Below are 27,026 nucleotides of genomic sequence, written 5' to 3' on the forward strand. Positions count from 1 at the left end.
TAATGAGTATTTTAAAAGAGCGTGGGCCTTAGTTCGATAGGTGGATGCTTTTTCGAGATATCGCCATAAACGTGGACCAGCGTGACTCTAGAATTTGTTTGTACGATATGGGTATCAAATGAAAGGTGATAATGAGTATTTAAAAGGGAGTGGTGGTAGTTGTATATGTGAAGGCGTTTTCGAGATATTGACCAAAATGTGGACCAGGGTGACCCAGAACATCATCTGTCGGGTACCGCTAATTTATTTATATATGTCATACCACGAACAGTATTCCCGCCAAGATTCCAAGGGCTTTTGATTTCGCCCTGCAGAACTTTTTCATTTTCTTCTACTTAATATGGTAGGTGTCACACCCATTTTGCAAAGTTTTTTTCTAAAGTTATATTTTGCGTCAATAAACCAATCCAATTACCATGTTTCATCCCTTTTTTCGTATGGCATTTTTTTCATTTTTCGTAACTTTCGATATCGAAAAAGTGGGTGTGGTCATAGTCGGATTTCGGCCATTTTTTACACCAATACAAAGTGAGTTCAGATAAGTACGTGAACTGAGTTTAGTAAAGATATATCGATTTTTGCTCAAGTTATCGTGTTAACGGCCGCGCGGAAGCACAGACGGGCGACTGTGTATAAAGCGTGGGCGTGGCTTCAACCGATTTCACCCTTTTTCACAGAAAACACATATCGTCCTAGAATCTAAGCCCCTACCAAATTTCACAAGGATTGGTAAATTTTTCTTCGAGTTATGGCATTAAAAGCATCCTAGACAAATTAAATGAAAAAGGGCAGAGCTGATGGAGCTCACCGACGAATTCGAGCTGCTACAATTGGAGGCCACCAGACAAAGCAGACAAACAGCGCGTTATTTATGACCGTTGACCGAAGAATATAGCCGAGAGGAATCCTGTCGGAGATGCAAGGAACGAGGACATATGCGCCACCTATGCCGAAGAGCCCGAAGACCATTTTGCTCCAGATGTGGCCGGGACAACGTCCTGTCCAGAGATTGCAGGTGCGATAAGGCGATCACCTTGACTCCCGTCAGGCTACGGCACGGGAAAATACCATAATCAGCAGCCATCGACGAACAACCGCCGAATGAAAAGATGGATGGCCATCACTACGTCAAACTCATCATCGAAGGGTTAAACGTCCGAGCCTTGGTGGATACCGGCGCAACGCTCACCTACGTAGGTGACATCATACGCAAACATCTGGAAGGCAAGAAAATAGCATGCGCACCCAAGGTCCGCAACGTACAGCTCGCCGATAGGACGTGCGTTGTTAGTTCGTACACCTACCAAGTAACCATACTCTGTAACAATAAACCGACCCACATGCGAGTGTCCACCCTGCCTAATTTGGCCGAAAACATGATTCTAGGCATGGACTTCCTCAGGGAAAGGGGGCTCACCCTCACCTTAGATGGAAATTTATTACCGCCAGCTACGCCAACCCAGAACACCATAATTGCAAAACTAAATACCGTGACAGAAAGAAAGCATTTAAGAGCAACTCAAAATACCGAACTCCCAGTTTTTTTAAACCACCACCAACGGATATTCGGGGGAATAACTAGTCCCAGCAGGGCAGCAGAACATGTAATCTCGCTGAAACATGATCGCCCGCTAAAACAGCGATATTACCCACGGAACCCAGCGTTGCAACAGGTAATAAATGCTGAAGTCGACGAACATCGAATAACCCACAAATTCACAGCCGCATACGCCCCCCACGAAAACCCGACCGAAAGAGCTAACAGGGTAAGACCATGATATCGCAGCGCTCAAAAGCCGATCACCGCACCTGGGACAGGGAAATCCCGCAAATCGCTTTCGTTATGAACACAGCACATTACGAAGCAACCCAAGCATCGGCTGCTGAAATCAACTTTGGAAGAAACATCGCGACAGCCCAGCAAATACGCACCGAAGGCGCCGTAACCGACCTATGGGAAGAGATCAAGAAAAATCTGGGTAAAGCAGCTAAGACACAGAAAAAATACTACGACCTGCGCCGTAGACCCTGGAAACCAAAGGTTGGGGAAAAGGTGATGAAACGAGGGCATCCGCTCTCCTCCGCGATCAATCAATTTACACAAAAATTAGCACCAAAGTTCTCCGGCCCCTATGTGGTAGAAAATTACATATCATCAAATACAGTCCAGCTCTGACACACCGAAGAGCATCACAAACGGACCGCGCATACGCATCTACAGGACTTAAAACCATACGCTGACGAACGCTCACTCACTACCGAACAGTAATATCTTCACCTAACACAACACGTATATAACTCTGTTCATATCATTCCAGATTACGATGCGTCAGCCAGCCCCACCATATTCGCCAAAAAAGGTGAAGGAATGGGTACCGCCCTTCGAGGCAAGGCCATGGCCATCCAACAAAGCGATCATACAGCGGGTACAAATATTTCAAAGGCCCCCGCTTTATCCCAACCTGACGGAAACTGTACACCCGCTGCTAAGCATAGGCGAGTGCGCAGGCGACGCAGCAAACTGTGAAAAGGAAATAGGCGAAACAGCTCGACCCACAGAAACAGAGGCACCGAAAAGATAAGCGAAGATCAAGCGGAGAAAATATTCAAAAAAAAAAAATAGACTGCGTGAAGCGACCAAAGAATAATACGCCCCAATGGCACTTTCGATGTGGCAAACAGCATGTGTACTGCACGCAGATGGACGCGGACCACGCTTTAGTGAAGATCGCGGGGCACAAGAGAATAATGAAATATAAGGATTAACCTGGGCACCACCGTAATCTTAGGCTCCGATGCATTCAATAGTTTTTTATATATTTTTTTTTTTAAATTATTTTTTTTATTTATTTTATTGCATGGTAGCAAAATTATAAAAAAAAATCCATGCAACCTTAGAAAACAAAGGAGTTAAATTTCTTTTTTATTTATATAAAGTCATACACACAGAGAAAAGTTTTTTTATACGCGCTCTTAGTAAGAAGTAAAGAATATACTTTTATATGAAAAAAACCAAAAAAAAAAAAACAAAAGACCACACGTGGAGAAAGAGATTTATTTTCTTAGTAATACACACCATTCCTCATATCGCATAATATGCCGTTGCGACTTTATTGTAAGCTTGAGCAAATCATTGTCACAAATCTTTTTTGTTAACGATTGTAAATATAAGTTGAAAACAATTTTTTTTTATGAATGATTGTACGTTACATATATATCATAAACATTTACCCCTAAAACTAAGAAAAAATATATTGGGGGGACTCATGAAAGCATATAAACTTATAAGGTGTAAAATTATATCCATTTACACAAGCTGTTATATGAACGCACCTAGTAATACTCTTGATAAACTTGACTGTTTATCAGCTGCATTATTGCCAAACAAATTTTTTTTGATTGCTATACAAATTGAAAAATGCCAAGATTAAGTGAAAAATCAAAACTAAAACGCCTTTACTTGCTGATGTTGGAGATTTCTGATGAAAATGCCTGCTGTAATGTCTGCAAGGTTGCATTCCTTTGAGTTATCGCGTTTACACAATGAAATGTGCGCGTAAATTTATACAAATTGTGTAAATGATTTTGCATACAAAATTTGACAGCTCGTTTACGCACTAGATGAATTTATACGTTTACACACTTTATAAGGCATTTATACGGTTACATGAGTCCCCCTATTGTTCAAATATATACCCATTTTTTCACTACAAAATACCTTTCAAACAAAATGTTCAACTTATACAAACAATCCTACAAAAGAAAAAAAGGAGACTTACACATGAATTTCAATTAATTAGTATTAAGCTAAAAGAAGAATTGTTTTTTCATAAACCAAAAAATAATACAATGTTTTCTATTCTGAATTATATACAAGTTAAAAAAAAAACATATATCTATAAATCTTATAAAATAAAGTCGCTAAATGCCATGTATGCACATAACTTCACACAGAATGCTCCGATTTTAAAACGGTTTTTTGCATTTGAAAGCTTAGCTACGTGAGATGGTACAGTTCATATAATTTGAAGGTATATATTATAGGGCGTGGAAAATTGCCAAAATGTAGTAAAAAATCATAAAATTTTTGTTTACACAGCTATAACTCATAAACGGATTGATGGATTTAAAAAATTCTACTTTTCAGTAAAACTTTGAAATATTTACCTTCGATCTGCATCAAAAAAATTCTTGATTCCTTTCTTATATCAGCCAAATTGTTTAAACAAAAGTAACATTTTTATCAAAAAATTCGTATGTGTGTTTGTTCGCTGTGATGTGCTAATTGCTTTTGAGCGAGGCTTGATGCGACACATACATACGTACATATATAGCATTCGCTGCGTTATTTAACTTCGGGCGTAGGTTTATAGGTACGTATGGATTGTACATCACTACTACATCGTATAAAACAAAGTCGCTTCTTCTGTCCCCTTCTGTCCCTATGTCCCTTTGAATACTTAAACCTTTAAAAATACGCAACGGATTTTGATGCGCTTTTTTTAATAGATAAACAGTGATTGAAGATGAAGTAACGGATGAAAATATTTGGCTGAAAATTGGTGGAGGGGTAGCTTAGAACCAGGAGACAGACATAGGCTAATTTTTATCCCGCTCTGGATAGGGTCTTGAGATCAAAACGTGGACCTGGCTAATCCTGGGATATGTTTGCACAATATGGGTATCGAATGTAAGCTGTATATGAGTACTTTGATACGGGGTATTTTTCGTACCCGCGGGTAACTAGGATCTCGAGATATAAGCGAAAACTTTGACGCGGGTACCCCTAGAATGTGTTTATAGAATATGGATAACGAATGAAAGCTGTTGATGAGTGCTTTAGTACAGGGTAGTTTTCATACCTATTGGTGACTAGGGTCTCGAGATTGAGGCCAAAACGTGGACCCGGGTACCCCTAGAAAGTGTTTATACAATATGGATAACAAATAAAAGCTGTTGATGAGTTCTTTAGTACAGGGTAGTTTTCATATCTATTTGTGAAGGGTCTCGAGATATAGGCCAAAAAGTGCATCAGGGTAACACTAGGATGTGTTTTTACATTATGGGTATCAAATTGAAGCTGTTGATGATTGCTTTAGTACAGAGTAATTTTTATACCGCTGGGTGATTAGAGTCTCAAGATATGGGCAAACCCTGGACCCGGATACCCCTAGAATGTGTGCGTAATATGGATATCAAATGAAAGTTGTTGCTGAGAGCTTTAAAGTAATTTTCATTGTGATATTCGATTTAGTTGCATTAACCTGGCAAAACTGATAAATGTGCATGCGAAGCCGAAATAAAGACATGAATTAATAATACCCACATAACTATTTACATACGTCCTATTCGATTTGCCTGGCAATAAGGGATGAAGAAGAATGGGAAAAAGTTAGACGGATGGCAGAGTTAGACGGAAAAAGCCTATTAAAATGTATGGAGATAGACCAAATTTAGGGCAGAACAAGGTCTGACGGGTCTGCTAGTATATATATATATATAAGTAAATATATGACTAAAGGAAAATACCGGACTACAAACACACACACGTACGTAGGCCGCGCCACCTCCGAATGGTAAAATATACCGGGACCACTTGGTCCACGGCAGTGCAGGCCTTAAGGCCACAAACTCCCGAATGCCGACGTTTTTTTCCCTGAAGTGGGAGGGGGACTGTAACGTAGCAAAACGCTACGTCACTATAACCTACTCACAGACCTAACATTAAATATATACATACCCTACGTTCGCCTTGCACAGCGAACAACCATCCGCACATAATATGCCAATTAAATATACATACCCTACGATCGCACATGGTATGCCAAGTACCAACAGTGAACAACCAAACATACTCAGCACGCATGGTACTGACTATCTGACGTGCATTTTCTTTCGCTATCATAACGAGGAGTTATTGATGAGCTGAATTCTTAACAACTTTATACGCTGACAAGTATATAATGGCAAACTCCATCACTTACTGCATACTTCACCTAGGTAAGTAAGGCCGAGGCCAACTTACGATGGCAGGTATCAAAGGGGTCGCAAGGTGAACGGGGAAGACTCTCAGCGAACCCATCGGGCTCATGGATCTCCCCCCCCCCCCACCTATGGGAAACCAACCTTTTGCGCAACGTCCCACGGGGTAGGAGCGTCCAGGACCAGTCCTAGGCTTCACTTGAGGGACATTCCAGGCCCAATAAATACCAATACGGGTGGCATTTGTCTCGGACAGCTCACCCAGGGTTGCCGAGGATCATCTCACTCCCCCGCTCCCTGGTTGAGGTGCCGAGCCATATGCAACGGTGGACTTTACTACACCACTCATGGTCGCTAGGACTCTTGTCCGAGACTCTCTGAGAGGAGTACTGAGTCCACCCAGTAACAAATGGGGATGGCATGAGGCGCGGACAGTTCACTCAGGGTGGCCGAGGAGCATCTCCCTCCCCCGCCTCCTGATTGGGGTGCCGAGCCGAATGCAACAGCGGACTTCACTACACAGCTCATGGTCGCTAGGACTCTTGTCCGAGGTTCCCTGAGAGGAGTACTGAATCTACCCAGCACCCATGTATACACATATATTTGTACATTGGGTATTACTAACCGATATACTTCACCTAGGTCAAACCGCGCCCTTCCTGCCTGCCGCCATCAATCGTTAGCCATAGGAGCACCACCGTAACCCGCCTGAACCAATCCGAGTAAGCTTTCTCGGGGGGTAAGATACTATTTGAGGATCATCACCACCGTTCCCTGAGGACCACGACCCGTACCGTCATTTCCGAGACCCGCTTCCGTCGCTCCTGCGCTATCATCCGTAGCATCTCTCTCCCTCTCTTTCTCTCTGGCATAAAAGGTTGTCGGCATCGAAAGTCAAAGCCGCATCGTGTGCGTGTTCGGAACAAAAACAACAACTAATTGTGTTATTAATTGGTAGAGGTTAGTGGGACCTTCTCCTGACCCTGGAGCGACTGAGCCTACCTCAGCCTTCGACAAAACCCACCTCACAACAGTTTTAAGGTAATTTCAATCGAGTACTTGGTTTTATGTTAAAATTCATATTTTCCGCCATAACTTTCACAAAAATATATTATATACATATTTGGTAATAGTCTAGTTGAGGGGTCGACTGCTAATACGCTACCAAAAATATCGAGTGTGGTGTCAAAAGACGCGTATTAATCTCGAGAACAATAATCCGATATTTTGTAGTTGAAGTTGGCGATATCCATGTGGTTGTTGTAATGTTGTAGTACCCACAAAAAAATTGTGTACGCAGAAGGACATCACCATGGCGGTAGCCACGGTTATACCACACACCCGGACTTGGCATGGCGTAGCCCAGGGTTATTTTTTATAAGCGCGGCCGAAGGCCGCCAACGCAGAAAGGTGTTCTGCGCAAAAATACTATGGATCCGACCCCCGGTTTCGGAGGTACCCGTGGGTCTTTTTTCGGGTTTTCGCTAATATCTTTTGAACGCGTTAAAATTTTTATTTTCCGCCATCGGATTATTAATACTGATGTCAAGACGCGTCGTTTGACACCTCTCTCGATATTTTTGGTAGCGTATTAGCAGTCGACCCCTCAACTAGACTATTACCATATATTTTTTTAATTTTCAAAAACACTAACAGAAATTAAATTGTAAGTGATTACAAACAAGTGAGAGAAACCAAAAAAGCTATAACTAAATTCTACCATCTTACCATACCCTACATGAAAATTCTGAGCTCCATAATTTTTGAAAAGTTAATCAAATCTAAACACAATTGGTGAAAAATATCGCAAATACTACTTTATATGCACATGTTTTATAAAAATTTGCGAACGGAAATTTAACGGGTATTGGACTAGCCTTGAGTGAGCGATTAACGGACGACTCTAATGTTTTGACTACTCGAGCACTGCTAGTCGAATTCTAGTAGTTGACTTAGGACATCTTTGAATAATTCGACTGACGCAGTACCAAGAGCGTTACTCAGTATATGGTATTTCAACCACTCTCAATTCATACTTCGTCGATAGACCTTAAATTAGGGAAATTACCAAGCGCCACAAATCGAAGTGTTAATACAGTTGCGAAGAAACTTCGAAACATATCGAGGTGGTATATAAGTTGTCTTTTATAAGTTCTTACTCGTATATTGTAGTTCAGTTTACCAGCTTTTACTGCTGCTGGCTGAAAAGTCATTCCAACGAAGAGATGAACTTCTTTACCCCAATTCAGCACTTGAGTAAAAAACCACTCAGGTTTATCTAAACGATTTGTTTGACGTATACCAGTAAAGTGATATTGAAACCTTGAAAATAAATGAAATATTAAACAAGTTATTTAATAATACACCCAACAGGTATTTCTGTAAATGTTTTTAAGAGCAACTTAAAGTTAACCTGCAGTGTATATACATTAAGCCGGGTCGATTTGTGGGGAGGCAAAAAAATCGCCCATTGCTCTGTGAAAATCATATTTTAGGGATCAAAATAAGAAACTTTGCCGAACAAACCATACCTCTAAAACGAATTCTGGTGTCTCCCAATTTGGGTCGAACTTTTGTGTAGGGGCAAATTTTGAAAAATTCCACTTTGACCCATTTAGAGTGCTCCAATCGAGTCCAAATGTATGACCGACCCCCACTAACTTTGGAGGCCCGACCCACCGATGCCAGTGGAACACCCCTGGGGGTTCACCATAGAAAAATTTCAAAAAATTGCCGGTTTTGCACTTTACATGAAAAAATCAGCGAAATGCCTATGTTTTTTCTTTTTGGAGTTTATTTTTCTCTTTAGAAATTTATTTAGACAGAACATATAAATATAAAAATGTAAGGCGTGATAGCCTCCGAAGAGATCTAAGGCCGAGCTTCTCTTCCAATATGCGTCGTGCTCCTCTTGATTTTCCCTACAAATTGGCCGGACGGGACCTACATGTTTTAAGCCGACTCCGAACGGCATCTGCAGGGCAGATGGGTTTTCACTGAGAGCTTTTCATGGCAGAAATACATCCGGAGCGCTTGCCAAACCCTGCCGAGGGGCGACCCCGCTTAGAAAAATTTTCTTCTAATTTAAAAACCTTATTATTTCTAAAATTTTGATGTTGCTTTGCACGCTACCATCACACCACGGTGGCCGCCGAACATATGTAAATGAAAAAGTTAATTTAACTTAGTAAGCGCCAATTAAGTAAGTAAGTAAGTAAGACACAGCAGGTAGAATTGAAATTACCATTTCATTCTTATTACCTCGTCTCGTAGACCATATATAACGCAACAGTTTTTGTGAATGCATTAAGTCGTTGTGAAGAACTCAAAGTGTGAAGTGCTAATTTCAGATAAAAAAAACATTTCAAAAAAAATAATAAGTGAAGTGACCATTCCAGTGACCTTGGTATGGAAATAATGCTGAAAAAAGTGTATTTAATAAATTGAATAAATTGCTTGACACGTATCAAGAGCAAATCAAGAGAAGAAACAACACCCAAAAATTTACAGAGTATGTAAAATCTCTGGAAACAATTTTTTACATTGGAACATGTAAATGCGATTTGAAGGCAGCTCCATGTGCATGCGGCTGGGTTCCCGAACGCCTCAAAGAGTTCTTGCACGATCAACATAATCAGAGAAGACTAACAATGGATGCATTTATGATGGAAACTGAAGAGCAAGGAGCAACGTCTATGTCATCAATGCCAACATACCAAGATCCCGATGATTCAACATACGCACCGCCACCGGTTCAAGAATATATGGATAGAAGCACAAGTTCACAATACACAGAGATACGACTGTTTTAACTTTGTCTTGGTATGTGACAGATTTGGTGTGCCTGACAGAGTAGCATCAGCATTGGGAACCGCTCTTTTGTAAGATTTTAAAATTAAAGATAAGCATGGGAAATCTCTCATCATGGATAAATCGAAAGTTCGCAAAGAAAAAGAGAAATGCAGACAAGAAGTGCTGGCAAACGGTTAGATGATACCAATTTGTTAGCGTTTTCATTCGATGGCAGAAAAGATGATACTTTAACGATAGATAAACAGCCCAATTCTAAACGAAAATTCAGTGCGAGTTAAAGGAAATTGGTTATTTCAAGAAAGAACACTTATTTGTACAAATTTGTGCTAAAATATGTATTTACATTCTACCACAATATTCTCACTGTTAATACAACAACAACCACAATATTATTTATTTTAAGTGGAAAAGTATATCTATTAGCAACGGAAAAGCTCTTCGCATATTTGATGCAGCCATCCAGAAATTGCGCAAGGATTTTTTAAGAAGGCCTAAATAGATTTTGACATATGGCGAAGGGGAACTCAACTCGACTTGGCCGCCACAAAATTGCTTTGCAGAATGAATGCAGGCAACTCCGGTGGATTTGTGCTATCCCGCCGGTCTTCTTCTTATGCTCCTCTGTTGATGTTGCTGTGGCACCAATTCATTACTCATTTCAGTTAATACCACATGAAATGCAATAATGTACATTGTTTATACCTTATTTCTTAATTTCAAACAAATTGGCAACAATAATTAAACTTTACAGTTTTTTAAACACAATAAGAAATGCTCAACGAAATTTCAATTGACAAAACAGCTGACTTCGAAAATTCGAAATTCCTATTCCCCAATTATTGTTCTCCCTAGGAAAAAATAAATAAATAAATACTAGGATGGTAAAAGAACGTCATCTTGTTATTTTGAGTGAACCCAATTCTGAATTGACTGGTTACGTAAGACTGGAACATGAAACCGCTGAATACAAAACAAACAAATTAAATGGTTTTTCAACGATAAAAATATATCACTGGATGCATTAATTGGAATATGCACTGACGGTGAGCCAAAAAACACTGGCCCACACGGTGGAATTATACAAAGATTCGAATTGCTGTTAAGACCATTGCATTGGTTCGTTTGCCTTCTACACTTCAACGAACTTCCGTTTCGGCATTTGTTTGAAGCTTTGGATAAATCAACCAGCACTGGACCAAGATCGGCAACCGGAAACCTGAGCCGTCAAATCGAAACTTGTGAAACTCTTCCGGTAAGTTATTGCTATCACTCATTTATTATAATTGTCAACCATTTTTAATTATTTTATTATTATATATTTTCAGGTGGTGGACGGCTTCCAGTAAATTTAGTTGCAAAATATAGGGGGCAGAAAAAATTTAATTCTCCACCGATTCGAAGTACTTATAGGACATGGCCCATGCAATTTCTAGCGGCGTGGTTCCGGTGGATCTGGCTAACATCAAACCAGGGAAAATTGTATATTCTCGGTGGCTCACCAAGGCCGCTAGATTATTGCGATTATATGTGACAACGGAAAATCCAGATGCAAATTTAAGATTTCTGGTTGAATTTATAATTAAATGTTATGTGCCAATGTACTTCAATATCAAGTATTACAGCTCTGTCTAAATAAATTTCTAAAGAGAAAAATAAACATTTTTGGTAATTTTTATAGCCTTATGCGTTTACGTTATGTTAATAATAATGAGCTTAAAGGCCGTGGTTAAATAAAACACAATGTTTAAAATTTCATTGGTTTTTTTTTTTAATTTGTCAATATTTCGGCTTCAGTCTGAAGCCATCTTCAGGACTGTAAGTAAAAGTAAGGTCAATGGCACATATATTTATGATGATGAAAGCCTTGTTTCCTTGGACGTAGCCTCCTTGTTCCCAAGCATTCCGGTTGATTTAGCCATTGAAATCATATCCGCAAAGTGGGAAAACATAAAAGAATATACATCCTTAACAAGGGAACTATTTATCACAATGGTGAAATTTTGCATAAAAGAGAATCGATATTTTAAATACAATGAGAAAATATACGAACAACGTACAGGAATGCCCATGGGCTCACCAGCCTCCCCAGTCATAGCTGACATTGTCATGGAGGAGCTGCTAACAAGATTCGAAAATGAAACTACTAGCAAACCACGCCTACTTACAAAGTATGTAGATGACTTATTTGCCATTGTAAAAACTGAACAAATTGGAAACATTCTCACTGAACTCAACAGCTACAGCAGAAACATTAAATTTACAATAGAGGTTGAGAAAGATGGTCAACTACCGTACTTGGACACGTTAATCAATAGGAGAAACAACAAATTATATATTGACTGGTACAGAAAACCCACAGCTTCGGGAAGACTAATTAACTATTATTCAAAACACGAAAAAAGTACAATAATAAATACCGCCAAAAGCTTCATAAGACGGGTACTTACAATAAGCGACAGAATGTACCACAAGAAGAATATCACGATCATCAAAAAAACTCTAGAGGATAATGAGTTTCCAAGTAGCTTGGTCAATAAACTGGTCCGAAATTTCTATACCAGAGCACGTAATGAACGTAAACCTGAAGAAGCAAATAACAAAATATACAAAGCGATAACCTATGTCCCAAGAATAGCAGAGAGGATCAAGAGATCGGATTTATATGACAAAGAAAAGGTCAAAATAGCGTTCACATACAACAATACATTGAAACAAATTTACAGTAATACAAAGGACAGAATTCCAAAGGATGAGAAATCCAACCTAATATACAGAATCCCATGCAACGGTGACGGGTCTCACTTATGCGAGAAGGTATATGTGGGGACAACAAAATTAAAATTAAAGACAAGGATTTCCGGCCATAAGTCCAATATTAAACTTAGAAACAACGCTTCGGAAAATAAAACGGCCTTAACGGCCCACTGTAAGGATACGGGCCACTATCCCGATTTCCAGAATGTTACTATATTGGACATAGAGAAACAATATATTAAGCGCTTCACCATGGAAATGCTCCACATTATGAACACGCCTAATGATAAGAGAATTAATTTTAAAAGTGACACAGACCAATGCGCATATGCATATCGCAATTTATTGCTTAAGCAACAACACAAAATGCAAGTCTCACGGCGCACATGAAAGAAAGCAGCGTACAGAAATTATTCCGCTAGCAGCATACTTGGGATCAACAAATCATAATGTTGGATGACGACATATTCGTTGATCTATTGTTTGTATCCCTATATATTTGTTTGTGCTTATTTTAGTTTACACTTAAAAAAATAAATAAATGTAAGGCGCGATAACCTCCGAAGAGATCTAAGGCCGAGCTTCTCTTCCAATTTGCGTCGTGCTCCTCTTGATTTTCCCTACAAATTGGCCGGACGGGACCTACATGATTTTATGCCGACTCCGAACGGCATCTGCAAGGCAGATGAGTTTTCACTGAGAGCTTTTCATGGCAGAAATACACCCGGAGCGCTTGCCAAACGCTGCCGAGGGGCGACCCCGCTTAGAAAATTTTTCTTCTAATTGAAAAACCTTATTTCTAAAATTTTTGATGTTGCTTTGCCCGGGGTTTGAACCCAGGGCATCCGTTGTGGTAGGCGGAGCACGCTACCATCACACCACGGTGGCCGCCACTTACTGTACTTTAAAATTGTATACATTTTTGATGTTTATTTTACTTTTGTTTTCCGAACATATGATCAGTCGATAAAGAATAACCACAAGTGTAAGCTGTGTCTCGTTTATATGTATACCTAGTTGCATAACGTAAATTTTAATGACCATGTATCTGAAATGAATGCCCCCTTTTTATACATTTGTGTTTACTTACAGTCCTGAAGATGGCTTCAGACTGAAGCCGAAATATTGACAAATTAAAAAAAAAAAAACCCAATGAAATTTTAAACATTGTGTTTTATTTAACCACGGCCTTTAAGCTCATTATTATTAACATAATGAGAAAAATAAACTCCAAAAAGAAAAAACATAGGCATTTCGCTGATTTTTTCATGTAAAGTGCAAAACCGGCGATTTTTTTAAATGTTTGTATGGTGAACCCCCAGGGGGGTTCCAGGGGGTGTGCCACTGGCATCAGTGGGTCGGGCCTCCAAAGTTAGTGGGGGTCGGTCATACATTTGGACTCGATTGGAGCACTCTAAATGGGTCAAAGTGGGATTTTTCAAAATTTGCCCCTACCCAAAAGTTCGACCCAAATTGGGAGACACCAGAATTCGTTTTAGAGGTATGGTTCCTTCGGCAAAGTTTCTTATTTTGATCCCTAGAATACGATTTTCACAGAGCAATGAGCAATTTTTAAATTGACCCGCCCTAATATACATATAAGCGTTTTAAATATTAAATATATTTTAATGTTTTTCAGAAAACATTTTGTAAGCGTTGAGGGAAAATGTTTATAAATATTTTAACTGTAAATTTTAAATGTTTACAAAAAAACACGAAAAATTGTCAACTTTTTTCAACTTAAAATTTTTTTAATTATTTTCATAAACGTTTGTTATGAAGGAGAAAAGATAAACCGCTTACTTAATTCTCCAAGAATGCTTTAGAATTGCAGCTAAACTTGATTTAATGTATGTATGAAATTAGGAAATTATATATGTGTGCACATGTATTACACATATAAATTATTAAAATAACTGATTGAAATAAAAGCTATCGTTTAAAAAAGCATTAGAAAAATATTTATAAAAAGCATGTTTTTATAAGCTTACATTTATAACCGATTTATAAACAAAAAAGTAGAGAAGGCTAAGTTCGGGTGTAACGGAATATTACATACTCAGCTGCCAAATTACAGCTTGCAAAACTATTAAAATTCATTCTTTTAAAATTGGGCGGTGCCACGCCCATTGTTCAAAATTTTAATAGATTTTCTATTCTGCATCATAAGATCCAGCCACCTACCAAATGTCATCGCTTTATCCGTCTTTGATTATGAATTATCGCACTTTTTCGGTTTTTCGAAATTTTCGATATCGAAAAAGTGGGCGTGGTTATAGTCCGGTTTCGTTCATTTTAAATACCGATATGAGATGAGTGCCCAGGAACTTACATACCAAATTTCATTAAGACACCTCAAAATGTACTCAAGTTATCGTGTTTACGGACAGACGGACGTACGGACATGGCGGCCTGGCGCCGATCTCGGTGTAGGAGGGTGTGGTGGCCGAGTGAGCACTCTCGGCAGCTGGACGGGGAGTTACATGGCGCGGTGTTGTGCGATACTGTCAGACAATTAATTCGGTGACGGTGGTTCTTCGCGCACTCGCATCGCATCTCCGGCCCCATTGCGAGAAACACCGGTTCCATCGATCTGCGGGTTATATAAAGACAAGAAAACAAAAAATGCCTATTTTTAGGCACAAGTTAAAAGAACACGTTGGTGAGAGTAGCTTATATATTTTTTCAGATTGCTAGGTGACATTAAAGAAAAGGGTACCAGAGTTAGGGTTCGCACTGCTGCGTAGTTGCAATCAAGCACAGTTTGGCAATATTTCGGATTATTCCCGTTTTGAGTTCAAAAACTTTGAACATGGTTATCCGATCCAACCAAACGCCATTGTCTCGGGAGTAGTAAATCATTATTTTCCACGACTAGATCCAACTTGAATATTGCGTTTAGGGCATTTCCATTCGTACCGCTTGTGCAGTTCCTTGAGGTACTTGTTCTTTCATCGTGTGCTGGTGGTGAAGCACTTTGAATTTCTGCCATTTGTTGACCAAGATGAGATGCTCTGCAGTTGGCTCCGGTGTTGATAAGAGTGATGCACCACGTAGAAAATACCTTGGGGTTAGAACTAGGGGATCGATTGAATCTTCAGACATAGGGGAGGGCGGCCGGGAGTTGGAGACCGCCTTCATCTCGTACTACTTTTGTAAAGTGTGCAGCGTATGACGGGATGAATTTCCTTAAGCATCTGTGAGTTGCACATTTCTCTACGACATCTGTAGCGACTTCTTTGAGAAATGCGGTGTATTCCCGTTGTAATACGTAGACCACAGCGCACAGTGTTTCGTGTAGAACAAGCTAGCTGGACAAAATTATTTTATGAGATTTTCCGTTTCATATGCAGCTACGCAATTTTTTTCAGCCATATGTTCTTTTTTTTCCAAGATTTTACTTCATATGCATACATTTGCTTATTTCATATACAGTAACTCATGTGAATAAGTGACATAGGTCCAAAAAAATGTAAAGGACTTAAGAATATTACTTTATTGTACTTAAATTGAATGGACTACAAATCTCAATACTCCAAAAAATTTTAAAAATTCCGCAATAAAATTAAAATTTTTTATGAAAATTCGTCGAATTTTTCAAACATTTTTTAAATATAATTTAGTTTTTGTTATAGATTGTGACACATTTTCTTATGGGAAATTAGTTAAAATAAATTTGCGAAAGCGAAAATTGTAAGAATTGTCCAAAAAGGGGTGTCTACTTATTTATGTGAGTGACTGTACATATGTACATACATATTTTTTATTTATTTGAGTATTTATCCTGGCACTACAATTTTTACAAAATTATTTTATAGTACCAGCCAGGAATGTAAAAGTGAATTACAATAATAATAATAACAATGTAAATAATTAAATTAATTATGTGAAAATTACTTATTACAAAAACTTAAAAGTAAAGTATCATACAAAGTAGAAAAGACAATAGATTTAAATTAAATAAAACCTGATCCAACAAAAAGTTATAGGGTAGGTTATCTTTTATAATTATGTTATTATTCGCTATCATCACTTTCATTCGATGAGTCACTTGTGGAATAGTCATGAGCATCAGCAACACTACTGTGAAAGCTTGAAACAACTGGGGTATTTTTTGACTCCTCAGCATTATCGGGGGACAGTAAATTTAAGACTTCAGACATTTAAATTTTTTCTTAGGTATCTCCCAAAAAATGTTAACTAAAGGATCCGATTTTATAAGCAACATATTCATAAGATCTCTATTCGTGGCTTCACGCGACTGCTTTTGTGTGTTATCGTCCCTGAATCGTCTCAAATCTTTGTTACGGGCTTCCTCAGAAAGTTGACCAATATGTAAAATTGCTGATTTTATAATATCAGTACTATGCACTAAGATTTTATGAACTGTAAACGGCATATTAAACCATGGATAGAGATCTATATATAGTTTTTAAGTCTCGACCGTAAATTTTTCAAATTTTTGGATATTTATATTGTACGCAGATGCTAATACGCGAAGGAGAGTGTCGAATCTTTTGATGAGCATTACATCCAATCCCGTATTCTCAGCACTAGCCTCAGAATTTTCGTTCAACCTGCGAGCAGTGTTGCCGTCATCGGTATTGCCGAAACCTGGTTTTGGTTTATCTACTATCAATCCAAGTACACTTTTAAATTTATTATGGATTTCGTTGGAACGTAGCTTTACACTCTCTTTATCTGCCTCATTTAAAAGCTGCCATTTTTTTACTTCGAGGCGATAACTTATGTGAAGCAAGCATTCAAAACATCTTATCCATGCATGGAGAGTAGACAAACCAAAACCAAGATTATCCTTTTTGCTTTTGGTGTGCTCTGGTTGACCTTGCGCGTTTATTTTTGCGTGTTTTATGGCTACGTGTTTGTTCCCTGTACCTGGGAATTGGTTTTGCCGTTTGTAGATCAGCTTTAAAGGTTCAAATATCTCGTCGAAGCTGGTACGTACATACATCCTATTTTATATGTGGAGATAACAAAATCTACAAAAAAAGAAATTTAAAATAGATGTGCAAAGAATTCGCAATGGTTTTTTCTTTCTACTATTAGAGAATACTTCCGACTATAACATATGTAAAATTTAGCCCGGATGTCCGCGGATGTATGTAACTTTTTTGTCCCTAAAGTTAAAAATATAGAGAAAAAATACGTTTTCTTATTAATAACGGAATGTTAAATATATTGAAAATACTCTAATTGCGAAAGAATTACTATTAAAAAAATTTACTTACCTTCGGGCTTAGAATGCATCAAAAAAATTATATAAAAGTGTTCACTTAAAAGAAATATGAAGCTTAATATTCAACAAGAATTTTGCAAATTAATCAATGCATTTTACGGTCACTCCTGCCTTCTTACTTCAATTACTCAATATATATGAGCAAAAATATCAAAAAAAAAGCAGAAATCCCGTTATTTAGTTTGTTTTCTTTCATTTCTCATTACACTTTTCTTGGAATAAGAACTTTGTTTTTGTCCAGCTAGCTTGTTCCACACGAAACACTGTGCAGCGGCCAGTAAATCGGACAAAGGTTGCGCTGAAGGCGTTCGTGGTAAGATCCGAGCACACTTCTTAATGAACAGCCTTTGCGGAAAAACAGACGAACACACAAACATAAGACTTCACATAAGAAGCTCGGCGAAGGGGAGACGTTTTTACCAAAAATTACCCCGCAAAGCCGACTCTCGCTGTATGGAAAGGGAGGGAATAGGTTGACCTCTCGAGTGGCAAGGCTGCCCTTATATGCCTTCTCATCTGCTGTTTTTGGATGAGCTTTTCTTAGGGACATAATAGTTAAAAAGGCCCAAACACATTCGACTTTGCCTCGTTTTGGCGCTTGCGTTGCGTCAACGCTGACCTTGAACACAGATGTTTTTGTCGCTATGTTCCAAATTCACAGGCGACGCAACGGCCACGTCATAGTAACGCAAAATTAATTTCAAAAACTTACGTTATGCTGGCGTTGTCAATTCATTTCTTTGCAGCTCTCCAATTTTGCTCAAATTTATTTAGTTTAGTAATAGAATTTACAATGAGAAAAAATCCAAATTTGAGTTTCCCCTTGTGTGCATGATACAAATGTAATAGGGTAAAACCGGTAAGGCAAATGACGTTTAAAAACATATAAAAACTCTCACCGTTCTAAATTTTGTTTTTGTTTTCATCACAAAAAATATAGTAAAAAAACATATTTTTGTTTTATAGGCCTATTGATAAATGATTCAAGGTTCGATTCGAGCTCAAGGCCATGGCATTTTTTTTAATTTTGCTATAATTGAAAAATTTTATTTTGTTTTTTTGGAATAGTAAGTAGAAAATTTGTCAGATAACCTGTCATAGCTGCGCAGATAGATCCAGATGACGTAAAGGTTTACGACAAATTTGCATACAAATTTTCTAATAAGGTTCCGCGTATAAGATCCACAATTTTTTATGATGATAAAAGACAAATTTCTAGAATGCATATCAGGGCACATATGCGACGTAAAAAATATCGAATTACTTAATATAGAGATTGTTAACGAAATACCAAAGTCAGGAGAGTTCATTTCGAAGTTACAAGGGGTAGCTAACAATCACCATATTAACAAAGTTGAATGGCCAAAAGATAATATATTTTTCAAATATTGTACTATTACAAAACAAACAATGCGGAAATAAAATTTTAAAAACGTTAGAAATACTACTTACAGACCCAGCCGAAACTATAACGGACGACAATATAAAACTCAAAATCATGACAATTTATCACAATGACCCTATATCAGGCGGACATTGCGGTGTTAAAAAGCTTTACGCAAAAATTCGTACTAAATACTTTTGGAAAAGCATGACTCGTGACACTGCCAAATTTGTTAAAAATTTTCAGAAACGTTTGCTAAACAAAGTCAAACCAAAAATCAAAGAACATTTAGTACCAACTCCAACGCCGAGTAAACCGTTCGACATACTTGTTATTGATACAATTGGACCTTTACAAGAATCGAAATACGGTAACAAGTTCGCGGTTACCATTATATGCGATTTAACAAAATACCTGGTAACAATAGCTGTGCCAGATAAAACCGCCGAAACAATAGCTGCAGCAATTTTCGAAAGCTTTATTTTTATATATGGTCCTATGAAATCCATCAGGTCAGATTTAGGAACCGAATATAAAAATTAAATCCTTGCAGAACTTACAAAACTTTTAAATATCAAACATGACTTTTCAACAGCATATCATTATGAAACTGTTGGCTCAATTGAACGTAACCATAGAGTATTTAACGAATACCTACGGGCATACCTTAACGATACATTTTCTGATTGGGATACATATTTAAAGTACTTTACTTTCTTCCACAACACAACATCCAATACTGTTTTCGATAATAAATTTACGCCCTTTGAGCTAACATTTGGTAGAAAGCCAGTTTTACCAAATGAATTAAAGAAAGAAACCGTTGATCCAATATATAAGGTTGAGGATTACGCAAAGGAAGTAAGGTACCGTATGCAAAAAAATAAACATAAAGAACGTAATAAATTGTATAACGACAGGAATACCGTCCTTCAGGCATTGAATTAAACGATACGGTCCTAATACGAAAAGAACCGCGCGATAAATACGCAAGCATTTACGAGGGCTCATATGAAGTTAAACAAGTGGCTGACGTAAATACAACAATTTATGACAAAAAAAAACTAAAAAGTCAAAAACAATTCACAAAAATAGATTACAAAAAGTAACATTAAACCGATTTTTATTGTATACTATACGTTGATACGTTGACTATAAAATATCATTACATAAATACAAACAAACAAATTTTTGAATCAAAAGTTTTCATCATATTCATTACTATATTACCTATTAAATGATAATATACGTAAGTACAAACAAAAAAATAAAAACAAGTAAGGAAGGCTAAGTTCAGGTGTAACCGAACATTACATACTCAGTTGAGAGGTATGGAGACAAAATAAGGGAAAATCACCATGTAGGAAAATGAACCTAGGGTAACCCTGGAATGTGTTTGTATGACATGTGTATTAAATGGAAGGTATTAAAGAGTATTTAAAGAGAGAGTGGGCCATAGTTCTATAGGTGGACGCCATTTAGGGATATCGCCATAAAGGTGGACCAGGGCTGACTCTAGAATGCGTTTGTACGATATGAGTATCAAATGCAAGGTGTTAATGAGTATTTTAAAAGGAGTGGGCCTTAGTTCTATAGGTGGACGCCTTTTCAAGATATCGCCATAAAGGTGGACCAGGGGTGACTCTAGAATTTGTTTGTGCGATATGGGTATCAAATAACAGGTGGTCCAGAGGTGACTCTAGAATTTGTTTGTACGATATGGGTATCAAATGAAAAGTGTTAATGAGTATTTTAAAAGGAAGTGGGCCTTAGTTCTATGGGTGGACGCCTTTTCGAGATATCGTTATAAAGGTGGACCCCGGTTGACTCTAGAATGCGTTTGTACAATATGGGTATCAAAAGAAAGGTGATAATGAGTATTTTAGAAGGGAGTGGGCCTTAGTTCTATAGGTGGACTAGGGGTGACTCTAGAATGTGTTTGTACGATATGGGTATCAAATTAAAGGAATAAATGGTTTTAAAAGGGAGTGGTGGTAGCTGTATATGTGAAGGCGTTTTCGAGATATCGCCATAAAGGTAGACCAGGGGTGACTCTAGAATTTGTTTGTGCGATATGGGTATCAAATAACAGGTGGTCCAGAGGTGACTCTAGAATTTGTTTGTACGATATGGGTATCAAATGAAAAATGTTAATGAGTATTTTAAAAGGAAGTGGGCCTTAGTTCTATGGGTGGACGCCTTTTCGAGATATCGTTATAAAGGTGGAACCCGGTTGACTCTAGAATACGTTTGTACAATATGGGTATCAAAAGAAAGGTGATAATGAGTATTTTAGAAGGGAGTGGGCCTTAGTTCTATAGGTGGACTAGGGGTGACTCTAGAATGTGTTTGTACGATATGGGTATCAAATTAAAGCAATAAATGGTTTTAAAAGGGAGTGGTGGTAGTAGTATATGTGAAGGCGTTTTCTAGATATCGACCAAAATGTGGACCAGGGTGACCCAGAACATGATCTGTCGGGTACCGCTAATTTATTTATATATGTAATACCACGAACAGTATTCCTGAAAAGATTCCAAGGGCTTTTGATTTCGCCCTGCAGAAATTTTTCATTTTCTTCTACTTAATATGGTAGGCGTCACACCCATTTTACAAAGTTTTTTTCTAAAGTTATATTTTACGTCAATAAACCAATCCAATTGCCATATTTCATCCCTTTTTTCATATTTGGTATAGAATTATGGCATTTTTTTTTAATTTTTCGCAATTTTCGATATTGATACTCGGATTTCCGCCATTTTTTATACCAATACAAAGTGAGTTCAGATAAGTACGTGAACTGAGTATAGTAAAGATATATCGATTTTTGCTCAAGTTATGGTGTTAGCGGCCGAGCGGAAGGACAGACGGTCGACTGTGTATAAAAACTGTGCGTGGCTTCCCCGATTTCGCCTTTTTTCACAGAAAACAGTTATCGTCCTAGAATCTAAGCCCCTACCAAATTTCACAAGGATTGGTAAATTTTTGTTCGACTTATGGCATTAAAAGTATCCTAGACAAATAAATGAAAAAGGGCGGAGCCACGCCCATTTAGAAATTTTTTTTTTTTGTATTTTGTTGCACCATATCATTACTGGAGTTGAATGTTGACATAATTTACTTATGTACTGTAAAGATATTATATTTTTGGTTAAGATTTGACTTAAAAAAAAACAAAATTTTTTAAGTGGTCGTTCTCCGATTTTGCTAGTTTTTATTAAGCATACATATAGTAATAGTAGTAACGTTCCTGCCAAATTTCGTTATGATATCTTCAACGACTGCCAAATTACAGTTTGCAAACTTTTACGTTACCTTCTTTTAAAAGTAGGCGGTGCCACGCCTATTGTCCAAAATTTTACTCATTTTCTATTCTGCGTCATAAGTTCAACTCACCTACTAATGCTTTGTTTTCACTATGTCAAAATCACTGACATCAAATACTGACATAACTGTCACCATGGCGATTTGGTGTCAAATGTGTTTTCATTACATATTAAAAACTGGCATGAAGTCGATATAGCAGTGTGTGCCAAAGACTGTCATCAAATTGTGGTGTCAGTCGATTGACATCCAGTTTTCACCACTGACGTCAAACGTTAAGTAAATATTTTAGACAGCGACGGGGTCATTTCCGGACTATTTCGGGATCATTTGGGGTACCTACCGACATCATTTCTGGTTGCTTTTCGGGTTCCGTCCGGGATCCCATCGGGGTAATTTCGGGACTTTTTCGGGATCATTTGGGGTACCTTCCGGCATAATTTCTAGATGGTTTTGGATATCCGTCCGGGATCCCGTCGGGGTAATTTTGGGACTTTTTCTCGACTAATACGGGATCATTTGGGTTACCTTCCGGCATCATTTCTAGATGGTTTTGGGTATCCGTCCGGGATCCCGTCGGGGTAATTTCGGGACTTTTTCGCGACTAATTTGGGATCATTTGGGGACCCTTTCGGCATCATTTCTGTGTGGTTCTCTGGATAAGTCTAGAATTGTGTCGTTGTCATCTCGGGTTTTTTTTGGGACTATTCCGGGAACTTTTGGAGACCCTTCCGGGGCATTTCTGGATGGTTTTCGGGATCTGTACGGGATCGTTTGGGAACCCATCCGGCATCATTTCTGTGTGGTTTTCTGGATAAGTCTAGAATCGTGTCGTTGTCAATTCGGGGTTTTTTTGGGACTATTCCGGGACCTTTTGGAGACCCTTCCGGGACATTTCTGGATGGTTTTCGGGATCCGTCCGCGATATCGTCGGGGTCAATTCGTGGCTTTTCCGGATAAATTCGGGATCATTTGTTGGATCCTATCAGGTTATCAGCTCAAATAGATCTTTTTTTTTACTCAACTACAAAAATAAAGTGCATTAGACAGAAAAAAATGTTTAAACCGATTACTTGATAAACAGGCTAATTTGAATAGCTCATATATTTCATTTTCTCCTTGCGGACGGGGCCGCGGGTAAAGGCTAGTATATTTATAAAGAAAAAAAGAACTCACGCGGAAAGAGCAGCGCAGGCTGTTCCACTTGGCAGATACCTTAAATCGCGAAATCTTTAAAATATCCGCCAAATCTTGCCATTGAGCCTCCCTCTAATTCCGGCCCCTGTATTGAGGCGAAAGAAAATTCAAGGTCCCCTCCCTGACCTCTACTTCCTGCAATAGCCTCTCCGTTTGCTCGGCTGTTTATTTTTCAGTCAGTTTTCTCACCCGCATCCTTTTTTCAGTGGTACTACCGACTGGGTGAACGAAAATTGCAGAATTTGAAGCTGACTCATCCATTACGTCCGCCAACTACTCCAACCCCAAACGACAACCCTACTCAAAAATGTCCCTATTGTAATGCGGAGTGAAATACCTTTCGTTTGATACCCATATCGGCATATCTCATGCAACTTTTTTTTAATTTCGAATAGGTGGCAATCCCAAATGGCAACCCTACTCAAAAATGTCCCTATTGTAATGGGGAGTGAAATACCTTTCGTTTGATACCCATATCGGCATATCTCATGCAATTTTTTTTAATTTCGAATAGGTGGCAATCCTAAATGGCAACCCTACTCAAAAATGTTCCTATTGTAGTGCGGAGAGAAATACCTTTCGTTTGATACCCATATCGGCATATCTCATGCAGTTTTTTTTAATTTCGAATAGGTGGCAACCCCAAAATGCAACCCTACTCAAAAATGTTCCTATTGAAATGCGGAATGAAATACCTTTCGTTTGATACCCATATCGGCATATCTCATGCATTTTTTTTTATTTCGAATAGGTGACAACCCTAAATGGCAACCCTACTCAAAAATGTTCCTATTGTAATGCGGAGTGGAATACCTTTCGTTTGATACCCATATCGGCATATCTCATGCATTTTTTTTAAATTTCGAATAGGTGCAAACCCTAAATGGCAACACTACTCAACAATGTCCCTATTGTAATGCGGAGTGAAGTACCTTTCGTTTGATACCCATATCGGTATATGTAATGCAATTTTTTTTTAATTTCGAATAGGTGGCAACCCTGTGAGACATTCTGAGTGGCGACACCTAAGTAGAAAGTCTTAGAAGGTGATACATTATCTCTGTGCCAAATTTCATTTAAATCGGTTGAGCCGTTCCCGAGATCGTTCGGCTATACAAACAAACAAGAATTGCTCGTTTAATGACAGATTTGCCAGCATGTTGGCAAATCTGTTTTGTATGTCAAACGTTTCCAACTGCGCTGGCAAACTGAAATTTGGTCGTTTTCACTTGGATGCCATTTTGTCTGACAGTGAGCTGTCAAACCTGACTGCAAACGCAACTGACACAATTTGGCAGCCCGTTTTCATTATTTTGGCAACATTTGACGACATATATGCCATAATGAAAACGAGGCTTAAGTTTCATCGCTTTATCCGTCTTTGGTAATGAATTATCGCACTTTTTCGGTTTTTCGAAATTTTCGATATCGAAAAAGTGCGCGTATAGTCCGATATTGTTCATTTTAAATAGGGATCTGAGATGAGTGCCCAGGAACCTACATACCAAATTTCATCAGGATACTTCAAAATTTACTCAAGTTATCGTGTTAGCGGACGGACGGACATGGCTCAATCAAATTTTTTTCGATACTGATGATTTTGATATATGGAAGTCTATATCTATCTCGATTCCTTTATACCTGTACAACCAACCGTTATCCAATCAAAGTTAATATACGCTGTGAGCTGCTCAACTGAGTATAATCAAAACTATATTTAGGTTTCCATCTTTATTGTATTTGCATATTGTAATATAAAAAAAAGAAGAAAAAAAAATTCAATAACATTGTATAAATAAAATTAATTAGCATTAATTAAAACTATTTTAACATATTAAATAAGTTTATAAAACTTTTTATTAATTGGAACATAAGCTGAGACCCGTTAGATTTCATTCATCTATATATATAAAAATTAATCGTGGTGAGTGTATGTTCGGATGCTTAGAACTTGAAAACTACTGGACCGACTTTTATAAAATTTTGTAGGTATATTATCTAGGTACCCGAATAGGCTATATTTCATACCGCTGGGTGACTAGGGTCTTGAGACCAAAACGTGGACCCAGGTACCACTAGAATGTGTTTATACAATATTGATATCAAATGAAAGTTGTTGATGAGTGCTTTACTGCAGAACAATTTTCAAACCTCTGGATGACTACGCTCTCGAGATATAGCCCAAAACGTGGACCCGGCTACCACTAGAATGTGTTTTTACAATATGGATATCAAATGAAAGCTGTTGATAAGGGCATTCGTAAAGAGTATTTTTTATACCGCTGGGTGACTAGAAGTAACAAGAAGGTTCAAAACATGCTACCAAGCAATATTTCATGCCATTAATTCGCGGGTATGGGATTAACCATGCTATTTTATATGAGAAAAATGTCTTTCCATGTGGTGAATCCCGTGCTCGCGTATTACGCACAGTGTTGAATAGCAGCAACTCTCGATTACAGATGGCGCCCGCTCATGCTATAATATTCGTAGGTGGCATTATATAGCTGCATCACGCTGGAACCCGCTTTGAAAAAATCCAAATTTTTTTTGTGATTCCTATAACTACAAACGATGCAATTGATTGTAGTGAAATTCATTTTTTTGTAGTTCTTATAGTTACTCCGAAAATATAATACATTGTGCGGAAACCAAGCAATTTAAGCAAATTTGGTTTTTTTCTTTTTGAAATACGTTTTAAATCGTTTGTAGTTTTTCATACGAAAAATAAATTTTTTTTTGGTCCACAGGTTTCGGAGATATCGCTAACGCATCTCAAAAAAACCAAGAACGCAGCAATTTGGAAGCACTAAAAGTACTTTTCCTATAACTACAAACGATGAAATTGATTATAGTGAAATTCATTTTTTTGTAGTTTTTATAGTTACTCCGAAAATATAATACATTGTGCGGAAACCAAGCAATTTAAGGAAATTTGGGTTTTTTCTTTTTGAAATACGTTTTAAATCGTTTGTAGTTTTTCATACGAAAAAAAATTTTTTTTTTGGTCGACAGGTTTCGGAGATATCGCTAACGCATCTCAAAAAAACCAAGAACGCAGCAATTTGGAAGCACTAAAAGTACTTTTCCTATAACTACAAACGATGAAATTGATTGTAGTAAAATTCATTTTTTTGTAGTTCTTATAGTTACTCCGAAAATATAATACATTGTGCGGAAACCAAGCAATTTAAGTAAATTTGGTTTTTTTGATTTTGAAATACGTTTTAAATCGTTTGTAGTTTTTCATAGGAAAAAAAATTTTTTTTTTGGTCCATAGGTTTCGGAGATATCGCTAACGCATCTCAAAAAAAC

At 37.9% G+C, this 27,026-nt stretch overlaps 1 protein-coding gene across 5 annotated transcripts in view; it reads right to left on the reverse strand.

Moving 5' to 3' along the window:
- The window catches only part of Rint1 (RAD50 interactor 1), a 466,626-nt gene that overhangs the window by 214,884 nt on the left and 224,716 nt on the right, over nucleotides 1–27,026 (reverse strand). For all 5 annotated transcript variants that reach the window (XM_067791696.1, XM_067791698.1, XM_067791694.1 and 2 more), the window contains one exon: nucleotides 8,142–8,304. In XM_067791696.1, the coding sequence (XP_067647797.1) occupies nucleotides 8,142–8,304 (163 nt within the window). The remainder of the gene's footprint in view (nucleotides 1–8,141; nucleotides 8,305–27,026) is intronic.

This window comes from Eurosta solidaginis, chromosome 5, assembly GCF_040869045.1.
Source record: "Eurosta solidaginis isolate ZX-2024a chromosome 5, ASM4086904v1, whole genome shotgun sequence".
NCBI classification, from domain to species: Eukaryota; Metazoa; Arthropoda; class Insecta; order Diptera; family Tephritidae; genus Eurosta; species Eurosta solidaginis.